Source organism: Chionomys nivalis, chromosome 13 (assembly GCF_950005125.1).
Source record: "Chionomys nivalis chromosome 13, mChiNiv1.1, whole genome shotgun sequence".
Classification (NCBI taxonomy): Eukaryota; Metazoa; Chordata; class Mammalia; order Rodentia; family Cricetidae; genus Chionomys; species Chionomys nivalis.
The window spans coordinates 6,589,177-6,603,185 of record NC_080098.1 but is presented as its reverse complement, the minus strand read 5'-3'; the positions used below and the strand labels follow the sequence as shown (position 1 = coordinate 6,603,185).

The window sequence follows — 14,009 nt, the reverse complement described above, 5'->3', positions numbered from 1 at the left end:
TTAAATATCTTCAATAACATCATGGAACTATAAATAGAAGTCAAACATTTAATTTGTAAGTTATCAGAGTAAAATTTGTAAAAGTTAAACTTTATTAAATTTGGTTTACCAATATTTCCTGTGCATATTTTAAAAATAGAACTTAGCAGAAGTAAGTATTTAGGGAAAAGGAAAAAGATAAGAGAGAGATTAAGATCAAGATTAGCATGGACATGAATGGCAATACTGTTTCATACTCAACCTCAACTGTTCCTAAGAACATGATAAAGACAGATACCCTTCACTTCATTGAGGAGAACAGGCTTAGAAAGTTTAGATAAAACTTATTTCAGAAATATTTACTCAACAGCAACGAGGCAGCTGGGTACTCTGCTAGTATTGAGGACACAGAAATAGCAAGCTTTATCATCTGATGTCCCCATAGTTAGTAACAACCCCACACACTAAGTCAGTAGCCACTGAAGGAACAAAGTATCTTGTGCTGTTTGTTTTCGTGTGCCTATGATTGTGACCCTGAGGAAGAACAGAGGAAAAGGACTGGATGTATGACCCTCCCAACTGTAAGGGAAGGCTGGAAACAAGGGTGACTGTAGAAAGTGGAAGCTAGACAATTTCTGGTAAAAGACAAACGTCTATGGTCTGACTGAGAAAGCAATGAGGCCAGGCCATGGCTCATTCTTGAGATCTCAGCTAGCTACTCAGGATGCCAAGGAATGGGGCTCCCAAGCTCAAGGGCAGTTACAGGTGATTCAAGGCCACTAACCCAAGGGTGCCATTCTGACACAAATGTGTTCCAGCTAACAGGGTACTGAGGAAAAGAAGCACTGCCAGTATGTACAAGGACAAAGAAGTCTAGTTTTGCAATGACTGCAGATCTGATGTGCAAAGAACATGTGCAGTCCCATTATTCAGATGCAGCAGACGGGGGAGGCTCATCTACAGCCAGCACCTTTTCATTACTGGACTTTGGCTGTACACTTACTTCAGTTTAATAACTCTTAACATTTGGGGGTTGGAGGATTCTTTTGGGGGGCAGGGTCTCACTATGTAGTTGGCCTGAGAGTCGTGACCTTCCTGCCTCCTCCTCACACAAGCAAAGGCTGCTAGTGTATATCACCATGACTAGTTACACAATAAAATATCCTGCCTAAGGCATGGCAAAATCAGTAGGCAAACCTTACCAAGCAGGTTCCGTGTACTTGCTCTGTGCTGGTTTAGTGTATTATTTCTTCTTGGGGGAGGGAGAATTATTTCTTATACTCCATGGGATGTTTGTTATTTCTATCCATAAGTCTCACCTTTATACAATAACAATTAATAACTACATATCTAAAATAATGGCTTAGTTCATTTGTCTCATAAAGTTGTCCCACACAATTCCTCCTTTGAAAGGGGTGGGAAGTGGGGAGAGAGGTAAATTTAAATCCTTATTACTGAAGGCAGGTACAAAAGTATTTAGGTCTTGTATAAAGTCAAAGGCTTAAGATAAAAATCAGCCTCAGCGAACACTAGTCAGCCTTGTTTTTAGCCTTGAGGTCATTATACTGCTCAGATGTGTGTGACACTGTAGTTATTTTGAGGCAGGGTCCCACTGTCGGGCAGTCTGGCCTTGAACTCGCGGCCATCCTCCTGCCTCACGCACGGGACGTTTCAGATCACAGGTTTCCAGGCCTGCTCCCCAGGGTTGTTTATGCAAGTCGCAACGCCCACGAGCCTGGCCACCCTGGGACCCTGCAAGGCGGGGTAGGCAAGGTGACAGCAGGTGAGCTAGGCGCAGATGAGGAAGTGAGCCTGGCACGGTGCGGGGATTACTCATGCTGCTTTCCTGAGAGCGGAATTTCTCGCCTCCTTCTCTGTCCAGCTGAAGTTCAACCCAAGTGCTGTCACTTCCCGTCTGGGTAGACCGGGGAAACCCGCGATTCTGTGGGAGGGGAGGGAGTCAGAACTAGCCAGGTAGCTCGCTGCGCGTCCCTGCTGTCCACGTCCCCGGCGAGCACGCGCGGGCCGCCGCACCGACAGCTGGAGCGCGCGGGACCCGAGGAGTGCGCACCGGTCCGCGCGGAGTCTGCGCGGGTGTGGCCCATGCCGCCGGCTCCACCTGGTTCAGGAGGCCACCCTGTCGCCTCCAGGCCCCGTCCCCAGGGCCCCCGCACCCTCCTCCGTGACCCCACCACACCTGAGCAAAACTTTTCCCTCGCCTCCGGGATTCAAACTCCGCAGCGACTGAAGCTGCCGCAAACCGCCCCGGCCCTAGCAACAAGGTTCCGGCCGTAGAGCGAGCGCCGCTAGGTGTTAGGAAGGTGATGTCGTAAAGCCGCGAGTGTCGTAAACCAGGTGCGGTGGGGAGGGGGAGGGGTGGAGGCGGCGGGTGGGGGGGTGAAGGGGAGGGAGGGAGGGAGGAGGGGGAGGAGGTGACTCGAGCATTTAGACACAAGCGAGAGGATCATGGCGGATGGCCCCAGGTGTAAGCGCAGAAAGCAGGCGAACCCGCGGCGCAATAACGGTGAGTGGCGGAGGGGCCCGGCGCGGCGGCGGGCAGCGGGCGGCCGGGCGAGGGGCGCGGGGCCGAGCGGGCCGGGGGCGGCGGCGGGGCCGGCCGAGTGGAGTGGGAAAGTAAAGTAGTGCGCCCCGCTGCCGCCGCCGCGGCCGCCGTCCTGGACCGTTATGTCTTACCTGCTTCTGCGCCTAGCGGCTCGCGCGGCCGCCGGGGACCGTTAGCTGCGCCGCATCCCGCCGCCGCGCCCGGCCACTTTTCCGCCCGCGGGTGGAGCGGCTGTTGCTTCTTTCCGCACTTTCTCCACTCTTGCCGCCCCTCGGCGCCTCCCCGCGCGCGATCCTCCCTCCGCGCAGGCCGCGGCGGCGGGGAACAAACTTGCGGCGGGCGGGCGCGGGCTGCGGAGCGGGCGCGGGCGGGAGAGGACGGGCGGCCGCGGGCCGGTTGCGTGTCGGCTGCGTGTCGGCCGTGCGCGCGTGTGCGCGGGAGCGGGCGCTGCGCGTCGGGTCGGGAGCCCGCGGTAAAGTTGCGCCCCGCGCGCTCGCGGGCGGGCGGGCGGGGATGGGGACGCGCGGGGCCGCCTCTGGCCGGGCGCTCCGGGGGCTGGAACCCCGCGCGTGCGGTGCCCGTCTGGGGCCGAGCAGGCTCGGGCGGCTCCTAGCTGCTGCCGTGGGGCGAGCGTGTGCGTGGACTCGCCGCCTGCGGCTCGCGGCCGGGAAGCAGCACAGACAGGTCGGGACGCCCTGGCAGCCCGGGTCCCCGCGGGCACGGGGCTCTGTGCATGCGCCTTGCTTTGGCTCTTTCGGTTTGGGGAAGTTGTTACCTGGGCCGGACGCGCGAGCCGAGGGGAGATAATGGAGTTGGGCTGGTGCTCGGGGTCGCGAGTGGGGCGGGTGGGGGAGGGGTCGGGCAGCCCGACGGGCGCACGGGGCTGCGGCTCGGGGTGCAGCTGCGCGGGGTATTGATTTGCGCGGATGTGCCAGGGAAACACACTCCACGGCCTTACTGCAGAGTTTTTTGTTGTTGTTACTGGTCTTTTTGTTTTGTTTTGTTTTGTTTTGCTTTTTTTTTTTTTTTTTTTTTTTTTTTTTAGAAAGAGGGAAAGCCACAGGCACCAGGATAGAGCGTGGCACCCCCGACCTGTATCGGTGGGTGCATCGTGGGCTCTCCCAGAGTGGGGAGACGCAGGAGTTGCTGGATGGTGCCTCTCTTAGGCGAGTGTGTGCTCTCGGCTAGCGGCGCGGACAGCCGTCTGCTCCTGGTCATTGTCTGGACAGTCCCTGCGGCGGCGGCCAGGGGATGCCCCCGCCCGGGTACCTGTGTGTGGTGATGGGCGGCCACAGCCCTGTGCTGCTGCGGCCACTGCTATATAAGGAATTCCTCGTGCCTTTCGCACCCGGTGGCTCCGTGGGGCTCCCGCGGGGTGTTAAATGACGAGTTTTTAAGAATGGGGGGGGGGAATAAATGCGCCCCTGATGGCATCGATGTGGCGTCCGGAGAACTAGGAAATCCTGTTTAAGTGGCAACCCTGGCGCGCCCCCCCCCGCGCCCCACCCCCTCCCGGTTTGTGTTGCTCCCTCCCCTCCGGTATGCCAAACGCCAGGTTTTGTAACCTTTCCTGGCAATTTTAGATTTTGTGTGGGATTTCCTGTCTAGAAGCAGATACGAAGATTTTAGGCTGTTCCAAAGAGGTTTCCTCTCGGTTGTAAACACATTTTGAATATATCTGAACCCTCATTAAAATCTCTGCTGCCATGAATGATTTTCAGTTGTTCAGATAAACGTTGCATTTCAGAGGAGCATGTTCGTTCGGAGGGAAAGGTGTGCTGGGTAGCGTCATTGTGGAGAGGTGACTACTGGTTGTGGCAAGGACCTGAGCACAGGCTACCGCAATTGTAATTTCCTGCTTCTAGCATCAAATAGTGTCTGTTCTACATTGAGCTGTTGCCGCTATTGCTGATGTGGCTTTATGAAAGGTAAGTTGGTTAGGAGAGGGCTGCTCGCTGCCCTTACCTTATTTAAAATGTTGATCGCCAGAGAAAGGGGCTTTTCTTGTTGCTGACGACATGTGTGTGACATGTGAGTCTGAACCACCCAGCGTCTGTGCAGCTGCTGTAAACATGTTTACCTGAACAGGAGAGAATGGATTTTTCTCCTCGAGATTCTGTGATATTAATATCACACACATAAGGCATATCAACAGATGACATAAGGGTGGAAAGCTATTCCGAAAGGTGCTTGAAATCAACAGGAAAGAGATTCTTGATCGCTGCAGCAAATGGCAACTTGTGCAGGTAGAAAAAAGATGGTGTTTAGTTTTCTCCTGCATGTATGTCAGCCCCCTCCTGTTTGCCGCCTTCCTTCTCAGGGGAGGGATTTATTTACCACGCTTGCTGTTAGTGTTTTTCCTTTGTGTTTAATATTAGAAAAACAGATTTGGGGCTCTTGAGCCTGAAATGTCTTGACTGCAGTATGCATTACTCGGAGAAAACAAAAGGTGTGTGAAATAGCGCTGTGCTACCACAGGTATCTTCCATTTTCATCACTTTTGGCTCTCTCTTTGTATTTCTTTTTGTTCTCTAATGCTTTCATCCATCGCTGACTGTTGCGGCCATGCTGTTTGATTTAGCCTGCTATTTTTGCAAATTAAAATTGAAGTTATATGCTTTGTGTTGTGAAACCTGGGGGTAGGTGCCGGTTGATTTTTCTTAGCAATGCAGTCATATTTAAGTTGCAGATGCTTTAGGAGAGAATTATCTGGAAAGATGTTAACTCTTAAAATTCATTTAAATGACTAAATAGTGGTGTATATGGTGGGAGATAGTACTAGAGATATTTTATGTTATTTATGTGTAAATTATATTCATTTTTGAAATAAGGTATATAGATTTTACAGCTAAATCAGCAATAAAACATTTTTATTTCCTTCCTAGAATATGTCTGAAGGCTAGGATACTGATGACAGCATCAAAAACTGTAACTTAACAAATATGTAACAAATAGTAGACCTGCCTAAATCATCTAACCTTGTGTGGGGACATTATGGTATTGATGCTAGCCATCTAAAGGAATGGCATTAGAATTGCTGGAATTGATTTTTGCTGTTTATAATTTAATGCTTTGTTGTATTTAAAAATATGTTCTCTTTTCCAAAATTCTATTGTATTTGACGTTCCCCCATTTTATTCTTGACAAATGAGCTCTAGCTCCCAGTGACTGCCTGCTGACTAATCCACCTTAGATGGAGTAGCAGGCACATACCTTTCTATCATTAGCACCATTTCTTCTTGCTGTCTTTGGAAACCACCAGTAGAGGATGCTAACAAAAACAACTTATGGTGCAGCATCCTAAGCTTGTTGGTCTTCTGTACTGATGGGGAATTTGCTGTGTCCTTCTGAGTCTCTAAAACCAACCTAAGTGTCTTGTAGTTTGCAGACACCAGAAAGAGGTAGGAATGTGTTCACATGAATGTTATTTACAAATTTAAGCTTCAAAGTCTTGAAATTGGTGCTTTTTGGTATTGCATTAAAGCAGTTATAAAAAGTTTGGTTTTAGACTTGGGCAAGAAAATGCAGTGACTACGTATATTTATTTTGCATACTCACCTCCACACTTTTAAACCTTTTATTGTTGTTGTTGTTTATAGTATGAATCTTAAAAACCACATTTTCAAATGTTAAAAGTGTCCATGGTTAGGTATGGTAAAAAGAAGTCTCAATTAAGGATGGATAGTACTGGGTAGTAAGTTCCCATCGCGTGTGTAAACTTAGGGCTGTAGGTGGGTTGGGAGACTAAAGTAGATGCTAGTCGTCTGTTGTTGGTTGTAGGCTTTGCTTTTTCCTTTTGTCCTGTGAGTGGACCCTCGTCATCCTATGCCTACCTTTAGTGAAGAATCTGGAAGCATATTACTTTTGAGTTCATCAGTTATAAATTAAGAAGTACAATGTTTTTAGGCTTTGATAATTTATTAATTGGTTGGTTATATTCAAATAATTAATACTTTAAGCAAACCATGTACACTGAAATGATGGCTTTGGCTTATAAATAATTCCACAAAATTTGAAGTATTTATGTTATTACTTTGCGTCCATACAGTTATGTTAGTATAACTGTGATCCTTAAACCTTGCATTTGAGTTGAAAGTCAGAAGCATTTCTTTCCTGGTTACAGAATGGCACTGGTGGCCCTGCTGCAATGCAGCAGTCACACTGTTGATCTTGAATTAAGTAGGGCTGACCTGACCTGTCAGGTAAGACTGTGAACTTCTTAGGTCGTGTCTTTAAAGAGTGTTTTTCATTTTTGACAAGCGTCTCTTCAATTTGTGCTCTCCTACTTCTTGAGATCTCCATGAATGAGTATAATTCATTTCTTGTTTTTATGCGTTAAGGAACATATCAGAGTTGACAATGTATGAAATGCTAGCATGAAGCCAAACATCGAAAGTAGATTATAAACTGAAAGCATAAGTCACTTGGTTAGATGACCCTGGTATGGAAAGCATGAGGAAGAATTAGTTTTTGTTTTGTTTCTTTGTATAGCCTTCATTATTTTTGAACTCATGCACATCTCTATGTTTTTAATTTTAGTGATTTTGAAATATGAGAAAACTGTATTGGATATATTTTTTAAATATTCAAGAATGTTTCTCACAGTGATTTCTTTGCTCCTTTCTTTTCTTTTATAAATCCCTTCCAAGCATGCGATTAGAGTCAAATGTAAACACAAATGCAGTATTATGTGCGGTTGCATCGCTAGCTGCTCTGAAGTGCTTGAGCTGAGTGCGGTGAGAGGAGAAGAAAAAGCATGCAGATGCTGGAAGATGTGCATTCGTTGCCAAAGTTCCAGTGAGACTTGCGTGTGTCACGAACACAAAAATAACACTTAAGATGGAAATGGTTTCATATGCCATGACTGCTAATCTGTTGCTCACTTTTCAAGCTAAAATAAAAATGCCTGTGAGAATAAAATTCTGAAGGTTAAATTAGAAAAGCACCCTGGTTGGGGTATATGATAAAATTACTTTCAAAATTATCCTTTGCAAAGGTAGATATTGTATATATTACTAGGTAATCATAAACTGTGTACTATATTTTAAAGTCTGAGTGCTCTGTGGTTAAGACTTGAGAGGAGTGGCCCAGATGACACATAGCAAATACAACTGCTGCACTTCGCAGCAGTTTCTGAGGAGAAGTGAGAAGTTTTATAACAGGTGAATCTGATCTTTGTGTAGACACTACCAGAGGGAATAATCTTCCCATTATATGAAACAGTGTTTTGAATACTGCATTTCTAAAGGAAACATCCTTTTTTTGAAAACAAAAAAAAGATTAAATTATGTGTGTCTGTGTATAGGTTTGTACATGTGCATACGGGTGTCTGAGGAAGCCAGAGATGGGATCTGATCTTCTGGGGATGGAGTTACAGGCAGTTAGAGCCCCTGGTGTGGGCGCTGGACTGAACATGGGTGCTCTGGAAGAGCAGCGAGCACTTCTCTAAGGCCCAAAGGCAGCAGTCCTTGGACATTAGTTTTACCACATGAAGATTCTCCCTATAGAGAGAGCATCTCTTTCTGAGTTTTAAACTTAATAGAGGTGAATTATACTATTCTTAACCTGAAAGTGGGTTACTGATAATATCATAATATTGATTTTTTTATGTATGTATTATAGTGTTGGAGATTGAGCCTCAGCCTCATGCTTATTCCTTAGTACTTTACCACTGAATTACATCCTTACCTTTTTTTTAAAGTTTTTAAATTAAAGACAGTGGAGCTTTATGTTGTCCTGGGTAGCCTCGAACTTGTGATCCCCACTTCAGCTTTCTAAACAGGTAGGATTATAGCTGTCAGATCAGCAAGTGCTCTTAACCTCCAAGTCATCTCTCCAGTTTCTTCCCTCTTACTTTTGACAGAAGTCTAGCTGGCCTGGGAGCCCTAGGACCCGCCTGTCCCCGCCTGTCCAGCTGGGATTATACACCTCCCTGACTTTGATGTGGCTGTTGGGGATCCAAGCTCAGGATGTTATAGACAAGCACATTGCTGAACTAACCCTCTCCCCAGCCCACATTTTAGGTATTTCAGATATTCTAATTCTGGCTTTCTTTTAATGAAATGGGGACCCCTTCAAATATTTCCATTACTGTTCATGGTCACTAACATACATTTGATTTCTCTGTTCATGAACTGTTGAATTATTTGAATGCAATATGTGGGGGTTTGTTTTTATTGTTAAATAGATAGTATTCAGAGTGTAATTAGCTTGCTGGTTTAAAAATTAATCATTCTAATGAAATTTTACACTTCTATTTGAACTTCTGGGATTGAGCAACCACACTACTACTGAACTATACCCCATTCAAAAATTCTGATTTTTATTATGAAGGAGTGTCCCACTCAGAATCATTTTTCGAAAAACTGATGCAGATGAAGTGATATTTGAGATGCTTAGATGTAAACTGCAGGGAGACTTGAACATGTACTTTGCAGTGTAGTTCCATGTAGAAATTAGCTTGATTCGGGAAATAACCAGGCTAGCCAAAGGATAAAACAATTATATTTTTATTTATTATAAGGGGAAACTCACGAAACAGGAACGAGAAGTCCAGTCTCATCTGTGCCCCGTGGGAATCTCTCTCTCTCTCTCTCTCTCTCTCTCTCTCTCACACACACACACACACACACACACACACAGAGACAGAGACAGAGAGACAGAGAGAGCGCTCTGTGTGTGTGTGTGTGTGTGTGAGAGAGAGAGAGAGACAGAGACAGAGCAAGAGCGAGCACTTGGTCTCTGCCCCAGTTTTCTCTCTGGCTCCAGAAAGCCACGCCTTAACTGGGACCCACCTCTTAAAGATAATGGCTAGCAAGGTTTCCTCATCAGTTCCAGACAGATACAGTAATGTGTGGACAGCATGAGTAAGATTCTTAATGGAACAAGTGTCAGAACATGGGCTTAAGTTAACCGTGCTCTCTGGGAAATTCTAGAATGAACTGTGGAAATCACCATCTCTTTGATGCTTTCTCCCTTTGTCCCCAACACTGACTAGAACATTCTTGAAATGTGTCCTATGTTGTTTTATTGTGGGACCATTACAGTGAGCACTGTGTCATGTCTCTAGACAGTGCAGTCTTAGTGGACCACTGTTGGAGATGAAATTTGTCAATGAACACATCTTCATGTGGTGCAGGACTATATTATACTAATCCCTCTTTACCATTGGTATATGCTTCAAGATGGCCCACCATGCCCACTGCTTGGCTAGTACTGAACAGTGACTAGCTTGCTCTTCTAAATTGAATCTCTCCATATACTCTTGAGGGGTTTTGTTTAATGTGATTGAATAAAGGAAGTGGAAAAAAGGAAAATCACTCCATATAATTAACATTTAAGACAATAAAGTAGTATATATTTAGAGCTGGAAGGATTTGGGAGACTCATCAAAACATTTTTAAAGAGAAAAACATACTAAGAGAAAAACATACTAGCGTGATTCATGCTTATAATCCTGTAATTCTGGAGGCTGAGGCAGGAGGATTGTGCATTTGACACTGTCATCTTGGGATACAAAGTGAGACCTTGTGAGAGAGAGAAAGGAGAAAGGGAGGCAAGATTAGTAAGAAGGGAAGGAGGGTTAGGAGCAAGGGGGTGGGGCAGGAGCACACATGCACAAACGGGAATACAGAGGAGCATCAACTGACTTTGCCACGTTTGTGTGTCTGGCTAGCTCAGACTAAGCCTTAGTTCACGTTCCTGATATTAGGCTATTAAGTATATTCATCTGAATTTGTAACAAGCAAGTGGATGACAGTGTTTCTCGTATATTTATAGAATGCTCAGTCATCTTGGCACAAAGGAATTTCTACTGCATTTGCATATACCTAACAGACTTAGCTGTTTCCCTCAGCTTAACTTCATTTAGAGGAATTCTCTCATTGGGATGGCATTGTTCTCTGCTCTAGTTACAGCTTCTTCCCTGCCCTTCACTGTACCAGTCTTAAGTGCTTTTATGGTTACTTCTAACTGAAGTTATTTCATTTGTGTAACAAAGCACTAACTAGTTAGGAAGTCCTCTAGTGTTGGATACCAGTTTGTCTCTAACTCTTGGGTCCAAGTGATCCCTGTGTGTCAGGAAGGCCTGAGGAGAAGTTTCTCTGGGGATAGTGACTAAATCCTGCCATATTGTTTTGAGAATGGCAAAACCAATCTTCACACTCACCAACAATGTATGACTGTCTTATTTCAGAATTTTTCCAGAGTATGGTATTGTATAGTGTCCTGCATTTTGTACTTTTAATTAAAATTTTCTCCTTTTACAGACAGGAGCGTTTTGCTTTCTTGTGTGTTGGGCACCATTTATGTGTCTGGTGTCTGTGGAGGCCAGAAGGGGTCCATTAGGTCCCTAACACTAGGTAGTAGACAGTTATAAGCTGCCACGTGGGTACTGGGAACCAAACCCAGGTTCTCTAGAAGAGCATCCTTAACCACTGAACCATCTCTCCAGCCCCAATTTTGCTATTTTGATAGCTGTTAAATAGGATGTCAAGGTGGTTTCATTTTACTAAGGAGTTGATCATTACTGCATATTCATGGCTAGCAAATTTGGTTTGCCTTTGCCTGTCTTACTTGTGTTTCTTGTTGATATCCTAGTGGTTTTTTGTGAAGTCATTATGATAGTTCCAAATATGCCAATCATCTGTTGATTTTTGATGATGGCACAGAAATTCTTAATTTTAATCTTAACTCACATCTATCAAAGTTTTGACTTTGAATAGTATGATACCTTACCTAATATGTAGATTAAAAGTACTTTCATAAAAATTTTCTCTTAGTTTTATTACTTTCCCTTCATATTTAGGTCTCTTGTGTCTGCGGAGGTCACTTCTGAACATAATGGAGCCTTTAGTTTGTTTACTTTGGTTGTTTTTTTTTTTTTTTTTTTTTTTTTTTACTATTTTGAGACATACAGAAGTCCAGACTGGTCCTGAAGTTGTGTTAATCCTCCTGCCTCCTAAGTGCTGAGACTATAGGCATGGTTTACTATACTTGGATAGATACAGTGTTTCTTTTTCAAGGATAAGCTGGGGCTGATCCTGTATTTTACTAGTTGTCTTAACTTGGCCAAGTGACTTAGCTTTCCACTGGAATGCTAATCTCAGAGTTGGAATGCCTAAAAAAGGTTTATGAAGCAGCATATTTATTGTGTTTTAAGCATTCAATAAATGCTACTTTAAATTTTATGTATTTGCTTTAAATACCTCTTACATCATTTGACTATTCCTTCTCCATTCCTAACTAATGTAACTGTCTGAAAGGGTGCTGCTGGAGGACGCACTCACTGGTTCTGTGACTTTGTCAGTGCTGGCTGGTTCTGGAAGGAGCATTAGACTAGTACATTATGGGTCCAAAGCTTCGTTATGAAGCCTCTAGATGAAAAACTTACACTGAAGCTCCATGCCCCCCTCACACATATGTATAACATGTATGTTATACATGAACATCGGTGTGTGGGTGGCTGTACCTGTGCACATGCATGTATGTCAGATGAGTAGAGCAGGTGTCTTCAAAGCTCTATTGCTCTCTGCATTATTCATTTGAGGCAGAGTCTCTCACTGAACCTGAAAACCAGCAAGTCTGAGATCTTCCTGTTTTTGCCCTCTGCCCCCCCATAGCGCTGGGGTTACAGGCACAGGCCTTGCCTCACCCTTTGCATGTGGATGCTAGAATCCACACTCAGGACCTCAGGCTTGATCAGCAAGCATGCGTACCCCCAAGACATCTTTCCAGCCCCCTGAAACAACATCTTATGCTGCTTGAGATTCAATTCTTGAGGTACATTATATGTAGAGATACCGAAGCACTTTTGTGTAAATGTTGACATGGAATTAAAAAACATAACATATCACTGTTACTCTGTTTCATAAGTCAAAACCAAAGCCCCAGGAAGCAGTTTGAGCACTTTAGGATGCAAGGAGCCTGTTGGTTTTCATACATTCATTTGACTTGGAAATACAGATTTATTTTACTGTATTCTTATGGTTTAGATCAGAACAGTCCTAAGACAGAAATTAAAGCCATATGCGGATCAGTAGGTATGGTTTAATAAACTTTATTGAGATGCTATTATATGCGATAAGATACATTCTTGTACATTTTAAAGAGTTCTGTATACCTACATGCTTCTATAACAACCACTGCAATTTACATAAGAAGTATCTCTTACCATCCCTAGAAGTACCCTTGTCCCAAATGGCAGCCAGTACTTCTCACTTCTGGTCCCCAAGAAATTAATGGTCTGTCTGTTTTTTCTCATTAGAGATTGGATTTATTGTTTCTAGAATTGTAACCGGGCAGTGTGTACTCCTTCCTTCATATTTCTTATTTTGCTTTGCATAGTGTTCTTGAAATTCATATTATCAGTAAATAGTTCATCCTTTTGGATTGCTGAGTAGTATTCCACTATATGAACAGAATACATTTTGTATAGCTATTCACCTAAAGTTGACCTATTTATTTTGATTATTTGTGGGGTTTGCTGTAACTAAATCTGTAAACACACACAGGTTTTATGGGATAATGTGCTGACATTTCTCTTGTACAATTAAAAGAATGGCTGGGTCATTCACTAGGCATATGACTGCCTTGATAAGAAGCTGCCCAGATGTAAAGTGCCTGCCACCTTTACGCCTCCTACCATCATGGAGACGTCCTGCTTGCTTGTGTCTTTGCAGAAGTGTGCTCGTGTTCTCATAAGTGTGTGACAGCCTCTGCTGCTTTGGTTTGGCCTTCATTGGCGAATAAAGGTTTGTGAAGAAATGACAAGGATATGTCATTTCAGTCATTTCATCTCCTTTTGTTAAATGCTTTCAAATTATGTCTGTTTTTAGTTAGATTTCTTCTTTCAGAAACTGAATTGAAAGAGTTCTTGTATTTTCTGGACTCAGTTTCTTTATTGGATATAGGTATTTAAAAGAGTTTAGCCTTTTCTGGAACAGCCTTTGATTTTTAATGTTATCTTTAAAGTTTTAAATTTTTAATTTTTGTTACAAGTTTATGATTTTATTCTTTTGGACTTTATTCCTTGATCAAAGTGAAGATTTTTCTAAATACTTTAGAAGTTTAAAGCAATAACATTTAGGCCTATGGTGCATTTTATAATAATCTTTGTCTGTACTCTGTTTTAATCTTGATCTATAAATGCCCGAATCTGCTTTCAGTAATTTGCAAAAGGCACTTCTCCCAAAAAATGCCTAACTTTTTTTCTATTTTCTTTGTGTGTAGTATATGTGTGCTTATGAGTCTGTGCATAAATGCCTGTAGAGTGAAGAGGCCAACATTGCTGTCCTCCTTGGTTGATCCTCATGGATTATTTGAGATAGAGTCTCCATTTAGTTTGGCTGGCTGGCCAGCAAGCTCCAGTATTCCTTCTGTTTTTGCCTCCCCAACTCTCAACTTACAGGCATGTGCCATCATGAGCTCAAGATTTTGTAAGGCTCGTCTGAGAGCATGCTGCCCAAGT

General features: G+C 44.1%; 1 protein-coding gene across 6 annotated transcripts in view; it reads left to right on the top strand.

Moving 5' to 3' along the window:
- Positions 1-2,201: 2,201 nt before the first annotated feature.
- Zeb1 (zinc finger E-box binding homeobox 1) overlaps positions 2,202-14,009 on the top strand; it is a 187,077-nt gene continuing 175,269 nt past the window's right edge. For 2 of the 6 annotated variants that reach the window (XM_057787231.1, XM_057787228.1), the window contains exon 1: positions 2,202-2,334. Coding sequence is in view for 2 of the 6 variants with exons in the window: in XM_057787226.1 (XP_057643209.1) it covers positions 2,446-2,503 (58 nt within the window). In the remaining 4 variants the exon portion in view is untranslated. The other 4 variants (XM_057787226.1, XM_057787233.1, XM_057787232.1 and 1 more) reach the window with 4 other exon arrangements.